This window comes from Rhinoderma darwinii, chromosome 7 (assembly GCF_050947455.1).
Source record: "Rhinoderma darwinii isolate aRhiDar2 chromosome 7, aRhiDar2.hap1, whole genome shotgun sequence".
Lineage (NCBI taxonomy): Eukaryota > Metazoa > Chordata > Amphibia > Anura > Rhinodermatidae > Rhinoderma > Rhinoderma darwinii.
Window position 1 is genome coordinate 141,683,383 of NC_134693.1, and position 25,940 is coordinate 141,709,322.

Below are 25,940 nucleotides of genomic sequence, written 5' to 3' on the forward strand. Positions count from 1 at the left end.
TATATACAAGAATATAACTACTATAATACTGCCCCCTATATACAAGAATATAACTACTATAATACTGCTCCCTATATACAAGAATATAACTACTATAATACTGCCTCTATACACAAGAATGTAACTACTATAATACTGCCCCCTATATACAAGAATATAACTACTATAATACTGCTCCTATATACAAGAATATAACTACTATAATTCTGCCCCTATATACAAGAATATAACTACTATAATTCTGCTCCTATATACAAGCATATAACTACTATAATACTGCTCCTATATACAAGAATATAACTACTATAATACTGCTCCTATATACAAGAATATAACTACTATAATTCTGCCCCCTATATACAAGAATATAACTACTATAATTCTGCTCCTATATACAAGCATATAACTACTATAAGGGCATGACCACACGTGGCGGATTTCCTCCGCAACTGTCCGCATCAATGCCGCACAGAATCTGCGTTGCAGATTCTGCTGCGGATCTGCACAAAATGTGCAGTAAATTGATGCGGACTAGCTGCTGCGGACTGCGGGAAAAGTGCTTCCCTTCTCCCTATCAGTGCAGGATAGAGAGAAGGGACAGCACTTTCCCTAGTGAAAGTAAACGAATTTCATACTTACCGGCCGTTGTCTTGGTGACGCGTCCCTCTTTCGGCATCCAGCCCGACCTCCCTGGATGACGCGCCAGTCCATGTGACCGCTGCAGCCTGTGCTTGGCCTGTGATTGGCTGCAGCCGTCACTTAGACTGAAACGTCATCCTGGGAGGCCGGGCTGGAGACAGAAGCAGGGAGTTCTCGGTAAGTATGAACTTATATTTTTTTACAGGTTGCTGTATATTGGGATCGGTAGTCACTGTCCAGGGTGCAGAAACAGTTACTGCCGATCGCTTAACTCTTTCAGCACCCTGGACAGTGACTATTTACTGACGTCTCCTAGCAACGCTCCCGTCATTACGGGAGCCCCATTGACTTCCTCAGTCTGGCTGTAGACCTAGAAATACATAGGTCCAGCCAGAATGAAGAAATGTCATGGCAAAAAAGCAAGACGCATCCGCAGCACACATAACATGTGCATGACAGCTGCGGACTTCATTGCGGAACTTAGAATCTCCATTGAAGTCAATGGAGAAATTCCGCCATGAGTCCGCCACTGCTCCGCAACAGACAGAGCATGCTGCGGACACCAAATTCCGCTCCGCAGCCTATGCTCCGCAGCGGAAGTTTACGCCTCGTCTAAACGAACACTTCTAAATAGAAGTGGAAGTCAATGCAGAAACGGCTCCGCTGCACTCCGCAGCGGAATTTAAGTGAAATTCCGCCACGTGTGAACCCAGCCTAATACTGCTCCTATATACAAGAATATAACTACTATTATTCTGCCCCTATATACAAGAATATAACTACTATAATACTGCCCCAATATACAAGAATATAACTACTATAATACTGCCCCCTATATACAAGAATATAACTACTATAATACTGCTCCTATATACAAGAATATAACTACTATGATACTGCCCCTATATACAAGATAATAACTACTATAATACTGCTCCTATATACAAGAATATAACTACTATAATACTCCCTCCTATATACAAGAATATAACTACTATAACACTGCCCCCTATATACAAGAATATAACTACTATAATACTGCCCCCTATATACAAGAATATAACTACTATAATACTGCTCATATATACAAGAATATAACTACTATAATACTGCCCCTATATACAAGAATATAACTACTATAATACTGCTCCCTATATACAAGAATATAACTACTATAATACTGCTCCCTATATACAAGAATATAACTACTATAATACTGCCCCTATATACAAGAATATAACTACTATAATACTGCTCCTATATATAAGAATATAACTACTATAATACTGCTCCTATATACAAGAATATAACTACTATAATACTGCCCCTATATACAAGAATATAACTACTATAATACTGCTCCCTATATACAAGAATATAACTACTATAATACTGCTCCTATATACAAGAATATAACTACTATAATACTGCCCCCTATATACAGGAATATAACTACTATAATACTGCCCCCTATATACAAGAATATAACTACTATAATACTGCTCATATATACAAGAATATAACTACTATAATACTGCCCCCTATATACAAGAATATAACTACTATAATACTGCCCCCTATATACAAGAATATAACTACTATAATACTGCCCCTATGTATAAATATATATTACTGGGTTGTGTCATGTTGGGATGTTTCACAATCTCTGGTTTTGTTTTTTGAGTAATGACCTCTCAATATAGCAGCTGCACAAAACAAATAGACAGAAGATCAGCGAAGTAGCAAAAACCTGAAGGACCCAGGATACAAACGAGGTGAGACATAATATTTAGAAGATATGAAAGATCCAACATAGGAAAGAAACAGTGGGGGATTGTGGAGGGGATGAGTACAGATAATGTAGATGATACCTGCAGTCCTATGTAACACCACAGATAACACAATGATTACTCTCTGATTACAGCTGATGTAGATGATACCTGCAGTCCTATGTAACACCACAGATAACACAATGATATCTCTCTGAGTACAGATGATGTAGATGTTAACGGCAGTCCTATGTAATGCTGGGTTCACACGAGCATGTTACGTCCGTAATGGACGAAATGTATTTCGGCCGCAAGTCCCGGACCGAATACAGTGCAGGGAGCCGGGCTCCTAGCATCATAGTTATGTACGACGCTAGGAGTCCCTGCCTCTCCGTGGAACTACTGTCCCATACTGAAAACATGATTACAGTACGGGACAGTTGTCCCGCAGCGAGGCAGGGACTCCTAGCGTCGTACATAACTATGATGCTAAATGCCCGGCTCCCTGCAGTGTGATCGGTCCGGGACTTGCGGCCGTAATACGTTCCGTCCATTACGGACGTAACATGGTCGTGTGAACCCAGCCTAACACCACAGATAACACAGTGATAACTCCCTGAGTACAGATAATGTAGTAGATGTTACCTGCAGTCCTATGTAACACCACAGATAACACAGTGATAACTCTCTGAGTACAGATAATGTAGTAGATGTTACCTGCAGTCCTATGTAACACCACAGATAACACAGTGATAACTCTCTGAGTACAGATAATGTAGTAGATGTTACCTGCAGTCCTATGTAACACCACAGATAACACAGTGATAACTCCCTGAGTACAGATAATGTAGTAGATGTTACCTGCAGTCCTATGTAACACAACAGATAACACAGTGATAACTCTCTGAGTACAGATAATGTAGTAGATGTTACCTGCAGTCCTATGTAACACCACAGATAACACAGTGATAACGCTCTGAGTACAGATAATGTAGTAGATGTCACCTGCAGTCCTATGTAACACCACAGATAACACAGTGATAACTCTCTGAGTACAGATAATGTAGTAGATGTTACCTGCAGTCCTATGTAACACCACAGACACAATGATAACTCTCTGAGTACAGATGATGTATTTATTTTTTCTATTATTTATTATTCGATTGATATGGTTGATCTTTGGATGTGTCCGATGTTATTTCTACACCTTCCTTGTTACATTGTCACAGTTTCAGGTTTTTGTTTATAAATACATTATCATTGTTTTTTTTAATTGGAATTTCCTAATATCTGGCTGATCCTCTGGTGTGGGGACTGTTCATGATTGTCAGTCCCCGTAATACCAGCAAGAATAAATAATAAGTGAATAAATTTGTATGAAATTGTAACATTCAAACATCAAAGGTTAAAACAATAAAGAATACGGCTCCATGGCGATGCCGGCTACCACAACCGTAGCGCGTGACTTCTGAGGTTGTCGGCATCGTCCTCTGTGAACTAAACATCCTGAACTCCAGACTGATAAATTTTACCTGCACTGATACATTGTAACAAACTATCAGGACAGGAGAGAGTTTTATACTGCTGATCTATTGGCCTTACATAGGATTGTCTAGACTGGATACAATTGTAACAAAGCCTCAGCTGTGAGGTGTATCAATTCTGTACCAGCTTTTGACCTCTGGATGTAAACAACGTTCCCTAACGCCTCATGCCACTCGGGCCGTTTTTGACAGCATCCGAGTGGCACCCGGTAGGCTTCACGGACCCATTCACTTTAGCGGGTGAATCGGGTCCGTGAAAAATGATCCAAGCCTCCGATCCGAGGAAAGATGGGACATGTTCAGTCACTTTCCGCAGCAGGAATTGACATTCTGAAAAACGCGGCAATTCCGCAGCGTGTGGACGAGCCCTAAAGGTTTCCCCTTTATTGACACTTATTACATAGGACGGTTGTGTTAATAATAACGATCTCTTGATCTTAGAGGAAATGCTCTTTATTTGTGATCTTCGGTGAGGTTTCTGGTGCCTCGCGCCTCCTTTATCTCCTCCGCCGTGCGGAGCGTCTTTCACTGTATGATAAAGCGGCGGTGCTGGATGTAGATGTAGATATAGTGTCTTGTGGTTACGAGGTGTTGAGATATTTGCATCCTGTGGCTATGAGGTGGCTCCATCCTACACACTGCAGCTATCGAGGTTGTCACCTGTACCCCTGTCTTCCGGGACACCGCCATCCTCTGTCGCTTCGTTTCTCGCCTACGTTCCCATACATGTTTCCAGCTGCACCTTGCACCTAAAATAAAACAAATAACCTGGAAATATCAGCCCCATATGCCGGGTGACAACACCCATTACAGTGCCCACAGTGGTTGTCACCCAGCTTCCCACAGACCCTAGTGTATAAATCTCTTTAGAGTAACATTACAGCCTTTTATATATCACCTGCTGTACTTTCTGTGAGTGTCAGTCTTTACTGCTGCATTTGCATTCCATTCATGAACCATAGAGCTCAGTATGAACAGAGAAAGAGGCCCCGTCCAGATACATGAGTGCCGCAGTGCATGGAATCGGGGGAGAGTACAGATTAACAAGAGCACCCCGAGGTGCTAACCATTGAGCCATCACTATCCCCTCAAAGCTTCTTAAAGGGCCAGTACCCTAAAGAGTTTATAATAGTACATATGCGTTATAAGAGGTTCGGCTGGTATCAGTCACACATAGTTGTATTCACCAGTCCTAGCCAGCCCCTCCCCAGCCTGATGTGGCTGCTAACAGGGAACAATAGATCTAATTCACCTGTGTTTTGCGAATGGGTAGAAGATGAACTGCAGGTTTAATGTCCTTTTTGATATGAATGGCTGATAACTGAGAACATGACATATTATTCACATTACAGATCCACCAATATAGATGAGAGGAAAGTGCGAAGCTGTAGCGAGTGAAGGATGTAGTGCAGGGTTGCTCATCTATATATCTGCCAGCTGCGCTGATCTGCAGAGACGGAGCCCGGATACGACTTGGCCACTCGCCCAGAACTTGTGGAAATGGGAAAGTCTCTAAAATAATGAACATTGTAACAACAAAAACGCATAAAATAATCATGTTCTCAGCTCACGTGCTGACGAATGGGGACATCAAGTGGGGCCCTATTACACTGTACAGCTATGGGGCCCCATCCTTACCTGTAGCACAATGGCGCAGAGGCTGTAGACGCACTTGGGCCCCGTGATTCAGGACGTTTATAGGCCCCTCTACCCTGTGAGACGACGACAGTAGCGACAGTCAGTTGGGGACCCGTGATACAGATTTGGTATCTGGGCCCCGGAGCTACACGCCTCTGTATATATATATATATAAGCAGAAGACTGATGGAACGGGGAGAGGGGAGCATCTGCACGTCCGGTCTGAGGTCTGTATCTATTTAGGGGATCTGGTCTTGGGTCTGTATTAATTTAGGTGGTCTAAGGTCTGCATTAATTATGGGGTTTGGACTGGGGTCTGTATTTTTTTAGGGAGTCTGGTCTGGGGTCTATTAGTTTGTGGTCGGGGGTCTGTATTTATATTGTGGGTCTGTATTTTTTTTAGGGGGTCTGTTCTAGGGTCTGCATCAGATTAGGGGATCTGGTCTGAGGTCAGGGGTTGTTATTTTTTTAGTTTGTCTAATCTGGTGTCTGTATATTTTTAAGGGGTCTTTATAGAATTTTGGGGTGTGATGAAGGAGGGGCATATGCCCTTTTTGTGATTCAAATGCCATAGGTTGTGGGCGTGTCCTATATCAATGGGCGGGGCATAAAGGGACAAATGTTATTTCTTAGAAATGGCTAAAAACGTATATAAGGCTAAATGTTGATATCCTGGATCTAGAAGTGTGTGCGGTTCTGTGTAACGCTGAGTCCTGACCTCTTCATTTTGGTATTCGGGACACGATGAGTCACATCTGACAGCACCTTAAGGTAGGAGCACGCTGGGAGTAAACACTGCAGATTTTCCACAACAGATTTCATTGCGGAAAATCCGCAGCATAAATGCACGTCCACACGTAGCGGAATTGCTGCACATTTTCCATCCGGAATTGCGGATGTAAAATATGCAGCGGAATACCGTAGCAGAAAAGTGGGGGAGGTTTAACAAATCTCATCCACACACCGCGTAAAATTTCCAACCAGAAATCGACCTGCGGTGGGTGTTTTTCGTACTGCAGCATCTCAATTCCTGCTGCGGAAAATGTCCAGAATTGCTGCGTTTTTCAGAGGAGACGTCACCATCCCCCGACATTGAGAAAAACGCAGCAAAATACGCACCATTTTCTGCAGCAATACCGTTACGTGTGGAGAAGTCCTAATACAGTACATGACAACGCGTGGGTGGTAAGTATAAACTAGAATAATATGGTGCATTTTTTTGGGCAGAATTCCCCGCAGCTTCCAGGACGGATACGCTCTGCACTTTACCTAATAACAAACAAATTAAATAAACCTTCATCAAAATCTCTCTTCACATTCAGAGGCTGTAATCATAGAGGATTTCTAGCCTGGATACAACTCTAAGGCTGGGTTCACACGTGGCGGAATTTCACTTAAATTCCGCTGCGGACACTCCGCAGCGTTAATCCGCAGCGGAGCCGTTTGTCCATTGACTTACACTTTAATTTAGAAGTGTTCGTTTAGACGAGGCGTAAAATTCCGCTGCGGAGCATAGGCTGCGGTGCGGAATTTGGTGTCCGCAGCATGCTCTGTCTGTTGCGGAGCAGTGGCGGACTCATGGCGGAATTTCTCCATTGACTTCAATGGAGATTCTAATTTCCGCAATGAAGTCCGCAGCTGTCATGCACATGTTATGTGTGCTGCGGATCCGTCTTGCTTTTTTAACTTGACATTTCTTCATTCTGGCTGGACCTATGTATTTCTAGGTCTACAGCCAGACTGAGGAAGTCAATGGGGCTCCCGTAACGACGGGAGCGTTGCTAGGAGACGTCAGTAAATAGTCACTGTCCAGGGTGCTGAAAGAGTTAAGCGATCGGCAGTAACTGTTTCTGCACCCGGGACAGTGACTACCGATCACAATATACAGCAACCTGTAAAAAAATATAAGTTCATACTTACCGAGAACTCCCTGCTTCTGTCTCCAGTCCGGCCTCCCAGGATGACGTTTCAGTCTAAGTGACGGCTGCAGCCAATCACAGGCTAATAACAGGCTGCAGCGGTCACATGGACTGCCGCGTCATCCAGGGAGATCGGGCTGAATGCCGAAGGAGGGACGCGTCACCAAGACAACGGGCGGTAAGTATGAATTTCTTTGACTTTCACAAGGGAAAGTGCTGTCCCTTCTCTCTATCCTGCACTGATAGGGAGAAGGGAAGTACTTTTACCGCAGTCCGCAGCAGCTAGTCCGCATCAATTTACTGCACATTTTGTGCAGATCCGCAGCAGAATCTGCAACGCAGATTCTGTGCGGCATTGATGCGGACAGTTGCGGAGGAAATCCGCCACGTGTGGTCATGCCCTAACAAACAACATAAAACGAGGGAGAACAAGAATGGTCCTAAAAGCACTAACTGCCCCCCCCCCCCGCATTATAGGAGCTAAGCTGTTGGGAGGGCAGTCCGCATGTCTGTTGCTGACTGTTTCTAATAACAACTAGTTAACAATGAGTGCAGCTCTGGAGTATAATACAGGATATAACTCAGGATCAGTACAGGATAAATAATGTAATGTATGTACACAGTGACTGCACCAGCAGAATAGTGAGTGCAGCTCTGGAGTATAATACAGGATGTAACTCAGGATCAGTACAGGATAAGTAATGTAATGTATGTACACAGTGACTCCACCAGCAGAATAGTGAGTACAGCTCTGGAGTATAATACAATATGTAACTCAGGATCAGTACAGGATAAGTAATGTAATGTATGTACACAGTGACTCCACCAGCAGAATAGTGAGTGCAGCTCTGGAATATAATACAGGATGTAACTCAGGATCAGTACAGGATAAATAATGTAATGTATGTACACAGTGACTGCACCAGCAGAATAGTGAGTGCAGCTCTGGAGTATAATACAGGATGTAACTCAGGATCAGTACAGGATAAGTAATGTAATGTATGTACACAGTGACTCCAGCAGCAGAATAGTGAGTGCAGCTCTGGAGTCAAATACTGGCTGTAACTCAGGACCAGTACAGGATAAGTAATGTAATGTATGTACACAGTGACTCCACCAGCAGAATAGTGAGTGCAGCTCTGGAGTATAATACAGGATATAACTCAGGATCATTACAGGATAAGTAATGTAATGTATGTACACAGTGACTCCAGCAGCAGAATAGTGAGTGCAGCTCTGGAGTCAAATACAGGCTGTAACTCAGGACCAGTACAGGATAAGTAATGTAATGTATGTACACAGTGACTCCACCAGCAGAATAGTGAGTGCAGCTCTGGAGTATAATACAGGATATAACTCAGGATCAGTACAGGATAAGTAATGTAATGTATGTACACAGTGACTCCACCAGCAGAATAGTGAGTGCAGCTCTGGAGTATAATACAGGATATAACTCAGGATCAGTTCAGGTGGAGATACCTCTTAAATAGGTATGATTGACGAACATTGGAAATATTGGACCTACACACGTGTTATAATATGTTGAAAAATTTATTTACACTTTTAACAAGGGATTTCTGGGCTGCAGACATTAATGTGCGTTTGTTTTGTGCAGTCTGTAGATATTGGCATAACGGCCAAATCTATGGTCCCACTCCCAGTAAAACGCTTCATGTCAGTATGTGGGTGGGGTCTGCACAGGGAGTTTTCCAGGGCTCCAGATTAATATAAAACAGAATTTAGTTTTAATAAAGATTTGTCCTTAAGGAGGAGCCCAGATTTCACACCCGCGATAAAAGTGGCAGCATGAGATTATAATCACCAGTGGGTGGCATCTAGTCAAGGTAAGAAACAGAGAAAAGGAAATGACTCAAAGGGAAATGGGATCTACTCTGGGGCTTATTCCTATACTTGTATATTTGTCTTTTACTGCAGTTACATCTAGAGCTGCATTCACATTCTGTTTTCCTATTACCATGGAGCAGTTTATTGTGGGAGCTCAGGAGACAGTTATCATGCAGGGGTTTATGTTAGATCACATTATTGATAAGCAAGACCATTGTTTGTCTCCATATTCAGCCTACAGAATTTTGGATGCAGCTATGGCTGTGACTGGAGTATAAGATGTAATGTAACTCAGGATCAGTGCAAGATAAGTAGATAGAGTGACATAACATTTTATGCATTTATGTAAATTGTGAATGTCGCTAAAACTGTCCCCAAGTAGAGCTTCTCTTGTTAGATAGTACTAGTATTGTAGGAACTAGTTGAGGGTTTTTTACTGGGGAAACAGCCCCCCCCCCCATATAAACTGAAAATGGGAGATTAAAAAATAAGTTATCACCACTGATATTATTTATTGTACCAAAACACTTATGATAATTACTTCATTTTCTATATTTTTTTGGCACTGTTATCTGGGCACTGTATGGTACAGTATGTGGTATTATTATGAAGACAGTATATGGTAGTAATATGTTCTTTAACAGTATGGCAATATTACATGGACACTTTATGGCGGTATTACGTGGACACTGTATGGCGGTATTACGTGGACACTGTATGGAAGCATTATATGGACACTGTATGGCAGTATTACGTGGACACTGTATGGCAGTATTACGTGGACACTGTATGGCAGTATTACGTGGAGACTGTATGGCAGTATTACGTGGACACTGTATGACAGTATTACGTGGAGACTGTATGGCAGTATTACGTGGACACTGTATGACAGTATTACGTGGAGACTGTATGGCAGTATTATATGGACACCGTATGGCAGTATTACCTGGACACTGTATGGCAATATTATATGGACACTGTATGGCAGTATTACATGGAGACTGTATGGCAGTATGATATAGACACTGTATGGCAGTATTATGTGGACACTGTATGGCAGTATTATATGGACACTGTATGGCAGTATTATGTGGACACTGTATGGTAGTATTATGTGGACAATGTATAGCAGTATTACGTGGACACTGTATGGCAGTATTATATGGACACTGTATGGCAGTATTACGTGGACACTATGGCAGTATTACGTGGACACTGTATGGCAGTATTACGTGGACACTGTATGGCAGAATTATGTGGACACTGTATGGCAGTATTATATGGACCCTGTGTAGCAGTATTATGTGGACGCTGTATGGCAGTATTATTAGGAAACTGTATGTGGACACTGTATGGCAGTATTATGTGGACTCTGTATAATCGTATAATGCGGACACTGTATGGCAGTATTATGTGGACACTGTATGGCAGTATTATGTGGACACTGTATTAACATATAAGGCGGACACTGGATGGCAGTATTACGTGGACACTTTATGGCAGCATTACGTGGACACTGTATGGCAGTATTATATGGACACTGTATGGCAGTATTATGTGGACACTGGATGGCAGTATTACGTGGACACTTTATGGCAGTATTACGTGGACACTGTATGGCAGTATTATATGGACACTGGATGGCAGTATTACGTGGACACTTTATGGCAGTATTACGTGGACACTGTATGGCAGTATTATATGGACACTGTATGCCAGTATTATGTGGACACTGTATGGCAGTATTACGTGGACACTGTATGGCAGTATTACGTGGACACTGTATGTCAGTATTACGTGGACACTATGGCAGTATTATGTGGACAATGTATGGCAATATTACGTGGACACTGTATGGCAGTATTATGTGGACACTGTATGGCAGTATTATGTGGACACTGTATGGCAGTATTATGTGGACACTGTATGGCAGTATTATGTGGACACTGTATGGCAGTATTATGTGGACACTGTATGGCAGTATTATGTGGACACTGTATGGCAGTATTACGTGGACACTGTATGGCAGTATTATGTGGACACTGTATGGCGGTATTATGTGGACACTGTATGGCGGTATTATGTGGACACTGTATGGCAGTATTATAGGGACACTGTATGGCGGTATTATGTGGACATTGTATAGAAGTATTATAGGGACACTGTATGGCGGTATTATGTGGACATTGTATAGTGGTATTATGTGGACATTGTATAGAAGTATTATAGGGACACTGTATGGCAGTATTATAGGGACACGGTAGGGCAGTATTATGTATGTACTTTTTGACAGTGTTACGTGGGCACAATACCGTACTGTTATTTGGCATTTATGGTGGTATTATTAGGCACAGTCACACGGTGGTGACAATAGAAGAAATTTTGATGCAAATCTACATCTGCTGATACCAGGCATGGAATTGATTTTCTAACTGCCAGAAAATTAAAAATGCACCAAATTTATTATGAGGCGCACTCCTTAGTAAATGTGGGCCTATGTGTATATCCAGCCTTCAGATCACATCAAGCAGAACACACGCCATTACCAGAGGCAGGGAGATCGCTAGTGATTTACAAATTAATCCGAATTCCTGTTTTCCAAGAAATATAACACAACAATTCGTCATCTGGCTCCATATAAACCTCAGGGGCGGAACAACCTCAGAAGATAAAATACACAACAATAAAATATCTAATGGAAACTTATCCCTTCCTGAAATCTACCGTGTAAATGCAGCGGAGGTCGGGTGAATGACTACTGAGCCGACTCACGGGCTCGGGTGTATCTTACAGCCAACACTTAAGTGTAATGCCGCTCGTTTAACCGCTTAAGTGTTGAGGTCAATAGCGACTGTGGCTTCAAAGTGGCTAAAAAAAGGGGGCAGCCCCCTCTGACATGCCATGCTGGTTCAAGTCTGAAAAAAAAAAAGTTACAAATAATTTAATTAAGCTTATATATATATATATGTACATGTACAGTGAAGGAAATAAGTATTTGATCCCTTGCTGATTTTGTACGTTTGCCCGCTGTCAAAGACATGAACAGTCTAGAATTTTTAGGCTAGGTTAATTTTACCAGTGAGAGATAGATTATATAAAAAAAAAACAGAAAATCACATTGTCAAAATTATATATATTTATTTGCATTGTGCACAGAGAAATAAGTATGTGACCCCCGACCAACCATTAAGAGTTCAGCCTCCTCCAGACCAGTTACTGCTCCAAATCAACCTGGTGCCTGCATTATAGACAGCTCTTACATGGTCACCTGTATAAGAGACTCCTGTCCACAGACTCAATGATCAGTCTGACTCTAACCTCTACAACATGGGCAAGACCAAAGAGCTTTCTAAGGATGTCAGGGACAAGATCATAGACCTGCACAAGGCTGGAATGGGCTACAAAACCATAAGTAAGACGCTGGGTGAGAAGGAGACAACTGTTGGTGCAATAGTAAGAACATGGAAGACATACAAAATGACTGTCAATCGACATCGATCTGGGGCTCCATGCAAAATCTCACCTCGTGGGGTATCCTTGATCCTGAGGAAGGTGAAAGCTCAGCCGAAAACTACACGGGGGGAACTTGTTAATGATCTCAAGGCAGCTGGGACCACAGTCACCAAGAAAACCATTGGTAACACATTACGCCGTAATGGATTAAAATCCTGCAGTGCCCGCAAGGTCCCCCTGCTCAAGAAGGCACATGTACAGGCCCGTCTGAAGTTTGCAAATGAACATCTGGATGATTCTGAGAGTGATTGGGAGAAGGTGCTGTCGTCAGATGAGACTAAAATTTAGCTCTTTGGCATTAACTCAACTCGCCGTGTTTGGAGGAAGAGAAATGCTGCCTATGACCCAAAGAACACCGTCCCCACTGTCAGGCATGGAGGTGGAAACATTATGTTTTGGGGGTGTTTCTCTGCTAAGGGCACAGGACTACTTCACCGAATCAATGGGAGAATGGATGGAGCCATGTACCGTCAAATCCTGAGTGACAACCTCCTTCCCTCCACCAGGACATTAAAAATGGCTCGTGGCTGGGTCTTCCAGCGCTACAATGACCCGAAACATACAGCCAAGGCAACAAAGGAGTGGCTCAAAAAGAAGCACATTAAGGTCATGGAGTGGCCTAGCCAGTCTCCAGACCTTAATCCCATCGAAAACTTATGGAGGGAGCTGAAGATCCGAGTTGCCAAGCGACAGCCTCGAAATCTTAATTATTTACAGATGATCTGCAAAGAGGAGTGCGCCAAAATTCCATCTAACATGTGTGCAAACCTCATCATCAACTACAAAAAACATCTGACTGCTGTGCTTGCCAACAAGGGTTTTGCCACCAAGTATTAAGTCTTGTTTGCCAAAGGGATCAAATACTTATTTCTCTGTGCACAATGCAAATAAATATATAGAATTTTGACAATGTGATTTTCTGTTTTTTTTTTATATAATCTATCTCTCACTGGTAAAATTAACCTAGCCTAAAAATTCTAGACTGTTCATGTCTTTGACAGTGGGCAAACTTACAAAATCAGCAAGGGATCAAATACTTATTTCCTTCACTGTATATATATATTTAATATTAAAAGTAAAAAAAAACTCCCCTTTTCCCATTTCCCCCCGAAAGCAATGTAAAAGAAATAAGAGGAAATTAACATAATTGGTATCGCCGCGTCCATAAGGGTCTGAACTATCACGATATAACATAATTTAATCCTCATATTGAACGCCATAAAAAATTCTAATAATTAAAATGCCAAAACCGCTGTTTTTTGGTCACCTCATCTTCCACAAAAAATAGAATACAAAGAGATCAAAAAGTCTCATGTACTCCAAAATGGTACCAATAGAAACTAAAACTCGCCCGCCAAAAAATAAGCCCTCATGCCGTTCAATCGATGGAAAAATAAAAAAGGTATGGCTTTTGGAAAGTGAGGATGAAAAAAACTAAAAATGAAAATCCGAAAGATGGCTGCGGACAGAAGGGAGAGAAGGGGTTAAAATCTCTAGCGTATCTCTGTCAATCAATGATCGATTCCCGGCCGGGTGACATGTTGATTTTTGAAGTGAGACCCAACTGATCGCGGTCTTTACGGTACAAACACAGAGAAGCTGCATAGTAAGCACTGGGAGGGGGTGACAGGCGGCCGGATTATCGGACGTAGCAGTGACTAAAAAAAAAGGCAAAATATTTCTCAAACTCCAGATGTTGAATAGTTTATCGTATGTCAGACGGAAACAGCAGCTCAGGGCGTGGGAAGTAAAGAATTCCAATTACATCGTGAAAAACCGGCAGGAAAAGAGAAAAATAAATAACTATTTGCATCGCAAGTTCCATCAGATTTGACTGGGGGAAAAGCGGTGCCAGAAGCAGCGTCTTCTTTTTGGCTGCCAGATATTGATTCCCCTCCCCCACAAGTCATTCTTCTTTAAATCAAAAATCATATGTGTCAGGTGGCGCTGTGGGCACGGTGGGGACAAGTAAGCGTACAACTAGGACTGGCACGGTAATGAAGGCTTTTCAGAGGGCGCTGTTGAGGGGAAGCTTTGGCTGGCTCAGTTATGGGGTGCTTGTTCTAGCAATGTGATGGGGACAGTGCAGATCTCGATGTTATGGGGGCACTGTGGCTGACCTTTTAATGGGGGAGCTTTAGCTGGCTCAGTTATGGGGCACTGGCTGACATTTTAAAAGAGCACTTTGGCTGATTCTGTATTAGGGGTACTATAGCTAGCACTGTTATAATGACTGTCAGGAACTAAACTGCCTGGACTTGTACTCTGGATGAGTCTTCTCCTGTACCAAACTCTGGCTACGTCTGACCACGGCTGATCTCTATCTCTTGTGTACAGAGCTCTGCATACGTCTGACCACAGCTGATCTCTATCTCCTATGTACCAAACTCTGCATACGTCTGCACACGGCTGATCTCTATCTCCTGTACCGAACTCTGGCTATGTCTGACCACGGCTGATCTTTATCTCCTGTGTACCGAACTCTGCATACGTCTGACCACAGCTGATCTCTGTCTCCTGTGTACCGAACTCTGCAAACGTCTCACCACGGCTGATCTCGATCGCCTGTTTACTGAGCTCTGCATACGTCTGCCCACGGCTGATCTCTATCTCCTGTGTACCGAACTCTTCATATGTCTGACCACAGCTGATCTCTATCTCCTATGTACCGAACTCTGCATACGTCTGACCACGGCTGATCTCTATCTCCTGTGTACCGAACTCTGCTCATGTCTGACCATGGCTGATCTCTATGTCCTGTGTACCGAACTCTGCATACATCTGTCCACGACTGATCTCCCGCTCCTGTGTACCAAACTCTTCATACGTCTGACCATGGCTTATCCCTTTCTCAGTTGTACTCCTTCACCTGCAGCCCAGCCATCATATGGGGACTATCCTGGGGACTGTGACTGCATAACCCTTGTGGATTTTCATGGTAAGGACCAGGGGACTACTTGTCTGCACACCTGAGGTTAGCCTGCACTAACCCAATTACAGCTATTCTTCATTCCAGCTTGCTGCATGCAACTCCTTGAGGTGGAACTTTTAAAGTGCTATGTACTCTGCATTATCTCTGATTATTATTGTGTACCGTGTCGTTTTGGATTCCAGAGCCTAGAACCAGCATCATTACAGGGGCACAGGGTCTCGCAATGTTCTAGGGATAATGTGTCTCATATTTTAACAGGGCACTTTGGCTGGCTCTGTTAAAGGGGGACTGTACCACTATTATACTGGTATAGTGTTTAGCATTGTTATGGGGATACTGTGGAGCTTACTGTTAGAGGGGCATTGTGGCTATTATTTTAATGCTGCAACTTTGGCTACCATTATTATAGGGGCACAGCGTCTGGTAATGTTTGCTCCAGTAACCTGCACATGGCTGTAATCCAACTGATAATTCTGATATTTATCACTGGAAGGTTCATATGAATATAACAAACAAAACATAATACATGACAAGAAGCAAGGTACGGCCATGCACTGACGTGTCTGTGGCTTGCAGGATATAATACTGAGAAAAGGACCTAGTAATACATTGTGAGATACAGAGGAATGACTTTGGGTGAATTAGAATAGTCCTCTCTTAACCTCCTCATCTCCTGTGTTCTATCATGTCATGTTGCAACTGAGAAATACATAAAGAATTCTTCTATAGGTTTCCCAGAAGATCAATTACTTTCATAAACCTCACATAAGTCTTTACTTTGACTGTAAGGCAAATGGTTTCAGCAGGAGCTCTCCCCCACTGCTCTGCCTGCAATAGGAGATCAGGAATACTAAACCCCACCCCTTAAGAAAGCTCCACCCCTTGTTTACCGCTAGTCAAAAAAGGAAGCGATCAGGAGGGAATTATCACCCAACTTTGGAAGTTCTGAAACTGCTTTCATCACATATAGTTATGGAATCACTGTGTAAAGGATCTGCCAGGCACAGCTTCTGTGTCAACGCACATAGGTAATCAGTCTGCACCTGCTTCTATGTCTGTGAGACTGACTCCATCTTCCACTACTCAGGATGGCAGGCTTAGGAGTGGGAGAGCCTATCACAGCCTGGCCAGACGGAGCTAGGTCCCGCCCTCTGTCTATTTATACCTGCCTTTCCTGTTCCTCCTTGCTTGTGATTCTTCTCGTTTGGTTTCCTGGCCCTGCTGCAGCTTCTGAACTATTTGACCCTGCTTCATATTGACCCTGGCTTGCTGACTACTCTCCTACTCTGCGTTTGGTACCTCGTACACTCCTGGTTTGACTCGGCTTGTTCACTACTCTCCTGCTCTGCGTTTGGTACCTCGTACACTCCTGGTTTGACTCGGCTCGTTCACCACTCTTGTTGCTCACGGTGTTGCCGTGGGCAACTGCTCCATTTCCCTTTGCTTCTGTGTACCCTTGTCTGTTTGTCTGTCGTGCACTTATTGAGCGTAGGGACCGTCGCCCAGTTGTAACCCGTCGCCTAGGGCGGGTCGTTGCAAGTAGGCAGGGACTGAGTGGCGGGTAGATTAGGGCTCACTTGTCTGTTTCCCTACCCCCATCATTACACACTGATTGCACAATTCCCAAAAGGCTGCTGGAGACTGTCGGGAGTAAGCGTGCAAATAAAACCGCAACCCCAAATCCGTCACAGCTCTGATCGACAGAATCTAAGGCTACCATGAGGTATTTGCCAGAGCCCACCGCAAGGTGGGATGGTTTTTGCTGCATAGAACCCAGGTTGTTGTACCAGAGTTCAGTGTTGGATAAGAGGTGCAATGCAGGCGATACCTGAACAGGTAACCAGACAGCCAGAGGGTTAGCAAAGTCCAAAACAGAGCAAGTGGAAATGAGGTACAGCAGAGGTCCGAGCCGACCGGAAGCAGATAATCAAAATCGGTAAACAAGGGGTTAACGAGAGACAAGCCGAGGTAAGTTCCAAAAAGTCTACAAGTCTCGGGCACAGGGTCAGTGAGAGCTTGATCAGAACACCAAAGAAAGGAAAAAAATCACAAGCAAAGAAAGAGGGAGGAGACCCAAAATAAATACCCCACCTGACAGGAAGAAGACCGAAAAGTGGGATAGGCTCAGGAAGTAAATAGAACCACCCAGAAGCTACATCAGTAGTCAGCTGGGGGCATCCCTGCTCTAACGGGTGAAATCGGTATCGATCTCACCCATTTAACCCCTCAGATGCGGCGCTCAATAGCGAGCGCCGCATTTGACTGGTTTTGGAGAAAGGGAGGGAGCTCCCTCTCTCTCCCACCGACACCCTGCGTGTGATCGCAGAGTGTTGGTGGTTCCTATAGCAGCCGGGGGGCCTAATAAAAAAAAAAGGGGAAAAAAATGAAAAAAACAATTTTTCCCCTTATAAAATGCTTTATTATTAAAAAAAATGAAAAAAGTTATACATATTTGGTATCGCCGCGTCCGTAACAACCTCAACTATAAAGTTATTACATTATTTAACCCGCACGATGAACGGCGTAAAAAAAAAACAAAAAAACAATGCAAAAATTGCTGTTTTCTGTGAATCCTGCCTTAAATATTTTTTAATAAAAAGTGATCAAAAATTCGCATCTACTCGGAAATGGTACGAATAAAAACTACAAGTTGTCTCGCAAAAAAAAAAAGCCCTCATACAGCTGCAGTAGCGGAAAAATAAAAAAGTTATGGCTCTTCAAATATGGAGACACAAAAACAAATAATCTTTTTAAAAAAACAGTTTTTGCTATGTAAAAGTAATACAACATAAAAAATCTATATCAATTTGGTACCATTGCAATCGTAACAACCCGCTGAATAAAGTTATTGTGTTTTTTATATCACACGGTAAACAAATTTAGGACGCAAAAAAGTGCGCCGAAATTGCTGTTTTTTTCTATTCCCCCCCAAAAAAAAATTATAAAAAAGTTAATCAATAAAGTCTATGTACCCCAAAATAGTGATGTTATAAAATACAACTTGTCCCGCATAAAACAAGACCTTATACAGCTACGTCGGCGCAGAAATAAAAAAGTTATAGCTCTTTGAATGAGACGATGGAAAAACGTAAAAAATATCTTTGTCATTAAGGGGTTAAGGACACATATGTTGAGGAACACCGGGGGTGGATGTCAGAACAGTTTTTTGTATATTTCACTCTATAGCTATGTGAGATGCAGAGAAGATGAGTAGATGATGAATGGTTTCAACTGTGACACCGATGTGGGGGCACTCTGCTAATGATGCTGTTTACCGTCACAATAACACCCAACCTGTATGACGGCCACAACATTCTGCTGGACAATGACCCGAAACGAAACCTCCAGTCAGTGTGAGAAGCATCGGACAATGACTGAGACTGATGGAAGCTCCAGGAGAAGTCCCGACCTCCACAGTCCCCACAGGGATGGTTGGGATGAGTTGGAGCAGAAAAGTAAAGGACAAGCTGCCGTGATATAGAGGAACTCCTTTGGGACTGTTGGGACTGTTGGTAAAATGTATCACAAGTGGCCCCTCAGGATGTTAGTTGAGAAAAAGCAAAGACAAAGGACGGCTAATATAAACTATACCGGTACTGGGTATCTATGTGGACCTGGCACGTGAGGGGGGTTCAAAGCCCCCTCTACCACATAAGACCCCTGTTAGTGATTTTGCATTGGGGTCAAGGAGCTTCAAGTTAAGTCTATGTGTTTAGATGTGTGTATTATATATATTGTGTGTGTTTCTGTGTAATTGTGTGTATTTATGTGTTATAATGTGTGTATTTACATGTATTATATATATTGTGTTTATTACACACACATATACACACATAGAAACACACACAATATATGTATAATATGCATAAATACACACATTATTAAACACAAATACACACATCTAATGTGTGTATTTATGTGTATTATATGTATATATTGTATTTCTATGTGTGTAATAATGTGTGTGTGCGTATATATATAGTGTGTATGTGTGTATATATATATATATATAGTGTGTATGTGTGTATATATATAGTGATTATGTTTGTCTTTAATAATGTGTGTATTTATGTGTATTATATATTGTGTGTGTGTTTCCATGTGTGTGTCATCATAGTTGTGTAGATATTACTATAGGTAGTTTCACTTCCCTAAAACAAACACACACAATATAATCAGGGTGTTTCCTGTCCTAGGTATATATATATATAAATCTTTTTATTTCATCACAAGAATTCGGTGTTTCTCCTCTGCAGGTCATGTCTGGAGCAGCAACTCTTCTCTTACTGTTATGTTGTCAGGTGTTTGCATATGGTAAGTCCCATAGGCAGCTTTATGGGTGCTACATATATTGTGTATATGTGGATGTGATATCTATATACATTCTGTTCATATTTCTATATTCAGGCTGCGTCTCGGGCGGAAATGCTCTTTAAAGGCCATGTGCACCTCTGAGGGCATCCCCCCCCCCCCCCCAAATAATAGATTATTCAGTGTAATTAGTGTAACATTGTAAATAGTTGTTATAAAAAATTAATTTAACTTTTGGAGATACAGCTGTTTTGTATTCCCTATATAGAACAGCTGTATAGCTAGTCTTACACTGAATCCGTCAGTCCTGCGTGTCTCTGACAGTTCATAACTTTTGATGTGATCATTTACAGGCGGATCAGTCACGCAGGACCCGCCGACACTGAACCCGTCAGGTCCGCAGGACTGACGGATTCAGTGTAAAACGAGCTATAGAGTTGTTCTATATAGAGAATACAAAACAGCTGTATCTCCAAAAGTAAAACAATTTTTTAATAAAAACTACTTACAAAGTTACACTAATCACACTGACTAATCTATTATTAAAAAAAAAAGAAAATGCCCTCAAAGGTGTATATAGCCTTTAATTTGCCCAGGTCAGTGGGTCTGTATTATTATATGTAGCGAGATGTCTACTCATAAAGAGAAAAAAAAACAAATAGGAAAAAAGCAAATACAACAAAATTTACCATAAAAAAATAATAGTAGAATAATATAATAGTATAAAAAAAATATAATATAATAGTATAAGAATATAATAAACTAATAATATAATAGTATAATAAAGTAATAGTAAAATAACATAATAAATTAGTATAATAAAAAAATTATATAATAGTATAATGTAAAAAAGTCATAATTGAATGATATAATAGTATAAAAATATAATAAAGTAATAATAGAATAATATAATAGGATAATAAAGTCATAATATTATAGTCATATAATAATTAAGTAAAAAATACAATAAAGTAATAATACATCATAAAAGCATAATAAAGTAGTAATAGAATATTATAATAGTATAATACAGAAAATAAAATATTAGAATAAAATTATAGTATAATAATATAATCATGTAATAGTATAATACAATAGAATATTATGGTACAGTAATAAAGTCGAATATGTAATATGTGTATTTTATTATAAGCTGTAATTCAAATATATTATTATGGCAATAAGTATAATGCAATGTATACAATAAATAAATCATAAAAATAATATAGTACTACTGATGATGATAATAATGATAAAAATAATAATACTGAATAATCGTATTAATAATAATAATAATAATAATAACACCACAAATGCTAATAACATACTACTATTATCATTATAGTAATATATTGTTGTTGTTGTTTTTATTATTATTTTAGTAATATGTTGTTGTTGTTGTTGTTGTTTTTATTATTATTAATATTATTTTATTCTATTATTTGATTATTAATATTAGTATTTTTTTGTATTTTATTCATTTATAATAAAATATTTTCATTGACTTTTTTGCATTATTAATAATTGTAATTTTTATTGCTCAACGTCTGGAGGGGGGTTTGAATGAAGTGCGGTGTCAGATTCTGGGGTCCACATCTGGCTCTCCATCATCGGCCCCTGTCATCTACTTGACATTAGGGGAAGCAGTGACAGCAGCAGTTTTGGGTTCTCTTGTTCAGACTTGATGGTATGAAGATATTGGGCATGCTACTTGTAACAGCGCCAGATTGCAGAATCCTCCGGCCACATGTGGGTCAGCGGCAGGTTACACAAACAGCGGGAGGTCAGGGACATGTAGGGCAGAGTATCAGTCACAGCTGCTGGCAACAAATATTGATGAGAATTCATAACCTTGTGGGAACAAAACACCAATCAGAACTCAGCGCAGCCGCCATTCTGTCATTTACAGTAAATTTCAGTCTATCATAAATATGGCGCCTTTTTTCGAACGCATGTTTCTGCGCAATAGTTGTATGAATTTTGCAACTGAACCTGCGGAGCGACAGAATCCTCGGTATAAAGCTCCAGCCTCGTAGATTTCTGTACAGATGTTTGTAATGGAGCCACATGGCCCTGTGTATGTAGAGACGCCCGAGCTGCAGGACACAACGCATGACATCATCAGGTTTAGAGGTTTGTGATGTTTATTATATTTTTATAGTTTATTTAGTCCAAAAACCACCACCCCTATTATAACATCTGATTATCTGTACGACAAACAGTCACTGTTCATAGCTGTGTACTAGAGGAGCAGAGCTGCAGTGTAAAGCATGGGAGAAGGGACAGAGCGGGAGCCAGGTCTTCTGATGAGTCAGGAGGTGAGTTTTAGACTTCCTCAGACTTCCATAGACATTACATGTAACCAAGAGTCACTGATCATAGCTGTGCTCGAATGGATCAGTGCTGCAGTTTAAAGTATGGTAGAGGGACAAAGCTGCATCGTGACCCTCTGATGAGACAATTATTTATGGTTATGTTTTAAAATCTAAATTGTATCTGGATATATCAGTCCTGGAGTCATCCTCTTATAGCAGCTCCTGAATTATCTTTGGGTGACACCCAACTTTCTACAAATATTATGTCATCGCTGTGTAGAGTCTGGGTCTCCCCTTCTTTATCTCTCCTACTTCTCTGCAAGTTTAGTGTCAGTCTTCACTGTATTACTTTCATGAACCAGGAAGCTCAGGAAGAACATGTTGTTTTTTTTTGTATAAATGATCACATTGTCATCAGTGAGCTGGGCTGTATTTTTGGCTGCAGTCTGCAAGGCTTCCTGGAGCACCCCTGTAAGATTTGGCTATTTGGGATATTTTGTTTTTTTTTGTGCACAGTCCGACCCTGTTACTGGGTCATGGGCTGCGGCAGCGGGTCATAGTTCTGGCTGTTTCTAGAGGAAGAGGTCGAGTGCTGCGGTTCTTCAGCTGACGTGGAATCTGGAATCATTTCTTTTTGGATTGGGATTGGTTAATATTTGAAACTTTCTTCTCATTTCAAAAGTGAAAACCAGTGATATATCCGCCCAGATGAGGAGGTGGAGGGAAGGATCTGCTTCTCATTATTTTCAGACAATAATTCAATTAAACTTTCCCACTTTTGAGAAATGACTCCAAGAAGACGACACGAGCGGCAGCCGAGGGAAAACTAACGCACGTGATATGACATACAGACGACAGACCCCACTGTCCACGCACATTATTATATGTCACTCCGCAGGAATAGTGATCCAGCTTACCCCTTCCCTCACTTCAAGGGTCCCACAGGCAGTAGTGCTGATCCCCAGAATAATATAACAGTGACAGTCACAATGCCCCAATAAGAGCGCCAGCCGCAGTGCCTGCATAAGAGCGCCAGCCCCAGTGCCTGCATAACCTGTAACCCCGCCCAATACTGCCCATACACACCCAGTTCAGCCCACACAGTATAATGCCCCCACAGAGTATAATGCCTCCATAGTGCACCTCACAGTATAATGCCTCCATAGTGCACCTCACAGTATAATGCCTCCATAGTGCACCTCACAGTATAATGTTCCCATAGTGCCTCTCACACACAGTATAATGCTCCCATAGAGCCCCCACACATTTTAATGCCCCCCACAGCATAATGCCCCATAGTGCCTCCCACACATAGTATAATACCTCCATAGAGCCCCCCATACAGTATATTGTCCCAAAGTGCCCCCACACAATATGATGCCCCATAGTGCCCCGAAAACCGTATAATGCCCCATAAACTGCCCCCACACAGATTAATGCAACATAGTGCTTCTCATACAGTATAAGGCCCCCATACAGTGTAATACCTCCATAACTGCCCCTCATAGCATAATGTCCCATAGTGTAGTGTGTCCCATACAGTATAGTGCCTAAAGCTGCCCCCATACAGTATAATGCCCCATAGATACCCTCCAAATCCAGCATAATGCCACCATAGTGCCTAATAAAAATAATAAAATGAATACTCACCTAACCCCATTGCCACCCCTAACACTGCATCTCTGCGCCTGCACTATGTGCTGTTAGTGGCTCGGCGCAAAGAGGCGCGATAACGTCACTGCATCGCGCCAGCCGGCGTTACACAGTGAATGCTTGAGCAGGGAGCTGACGGCTCCATGTTCCAGAATTGGATTCAACTGTATCTGCGTCCTGAGGATGAAGATACAGTTGACACCAGGACATACTACTGGCCGGCCAGGGACAAAGGGGCACTGCCCGGAATCTGGGACTGTCCTACTGGATCCGGGATGGTCGGGAAATATGATATCCGTGCCAGCCAAAGTTTCACCTACAAAGTCCACATAACAATACCAGCCCCCAATATATCAGTGCCAGACACAGGGCCCATCTCTTACCTAGAATGGGTAGATGGGCAACCAAGAAAGCCGCATGAATGGGCATTTGTTTCTGCTGCCGGCACTGTAGTGGGTGTAAACTTGTGCGTGCACGTCCAGACACTATGTATGCACAAGTACTTACCCGCTACAGTGCGGGCAGCAGGAATAAATGCCCATCCATGCTGCCATTACTGATACATCAGGAGAACAGACGACTCTTCAAAGTGGTCTCCCTTTTTCTGGAAGACACCGAAACATCTTGGGACAGTGGGATTGTACGTTTTATACTCGACCTCAGTTTCAGACTATAAGAAAATTGTATAAAGGAGACAAGTAAATGTTCAGCTGCTGCCGTAATAACATCTAGATTTCTAATTTTTAGATGAAATTAAGCCACCACAGGAATTAAGCATTCCTGTCCCCACACCTGGTCATGTCAAGATCAACACTCCAGAAAAGACGGAAGAAATCAAGGTGAGATTTATACTTCTATGCATATATAATTATATATAGAATATACCCAGGTTATACCAGCATGCTCCATATCACTATATACAAGAAGATGTATAACTTATACCAGCTGTACATATATAATTATATACAGGAGATACCCAGGTTATACCAGCATGCTCCATATCACTATATACAAGAAGATGTATAACTTATACCAGATGTACATATATAATTATATACAGGAGATACCCATGTTATACCAGCATGCTCCATATCACTATATACAAGAAGATGTATAACTTATACCAGCTGTACATATATAATTATATACAGAAGATACCCAGGTTATACCAGCATGCTCCATATCACTATATACAAGAAGATGTATAACTTATACCAGCTGTACATATATAATTATATACAGGAGATACCCAGGTTATACCAGCATGCTCCATATCACTCTATACAAGAAGATGTATAACTTATACCAGCTGTACATATATAATTATATACAGAAGATACCCAGGTTATACCAGCATGCTCCATATCACTATATACAGGAAGATGTATAACTTATACCTGCTGTACATATATAATTATATACAGAATATACCCAGGTTATACCAGCATGCTCCATATCACTATATACAAGAAGATGTATAACTTATACCAGCTGTACATATATAATTATATACAGAAGATACCCGGGTTATACCAGCATGCCCCATATCACTATATACAGGAAGATACCCAGGTTATACCAGCATGCTCCATATCACTATATACAAGAAGATGTATAACTTATACCAGCTGTACATATATAATTATATACAGAAGATACCCAGGTTATACCAGCATGCTCCATATTACTATATACAAGAAGATGTATAACTTATACCAGCTGTACATATATAATTATATACATAAGATACCCAGGTTATACCAGCATGCTCCATATCACTATATACAAGAAGATGTATAACTTATACCAGCGGTACATATATAATTATATACAGAAGATACCCAGATTATACCAGCATGCTC

General features: G+C 41.5%; 1 protein-coding gene across 5 annotated transcripts in view; it reads left to right on the forward strand.

The window, feature by feature from the left end:
- Positions 1-2,353: 2,353 nt before the first annotated feature.
- IL5RA (interleukin 5 receptor subunit alpha) overlaps positions 2,354-25,940 on the forward strand; it is a 53,521-nt gene continuing 29,934 nt past the window's right edge. Inside the window, exons 1-4 of one of the 5 annotated variants that reach the window (XM_075832445.1) lie at positions 2,354-2,414; positions 20,056-20,113; positions 22,333-22,428; positions 24,826-24,917. In XM_075832445.1, coding sequence (XP_075688560.1) covers positions 20,059-20,113; positions 22,333-22,428; positions 24,826-24,917 — 243 coding nt within the window. In that variant the 5' untranslated portion in view covers positions 2,354-2,414; positions 20,056-20,058. Of the gene's footprint in view, positions 2,415-19,154; positions 19,255-20,055; positions 20,114-22,332; positions 22,429-24,825; positions 24,918-25,940 lie in introns of those variants that run through there. The other 4 variants (XM_075832449.1, XM_075832444.1, XM_075832447.1 and 1 more) reach the window with 4 other exon arrangements.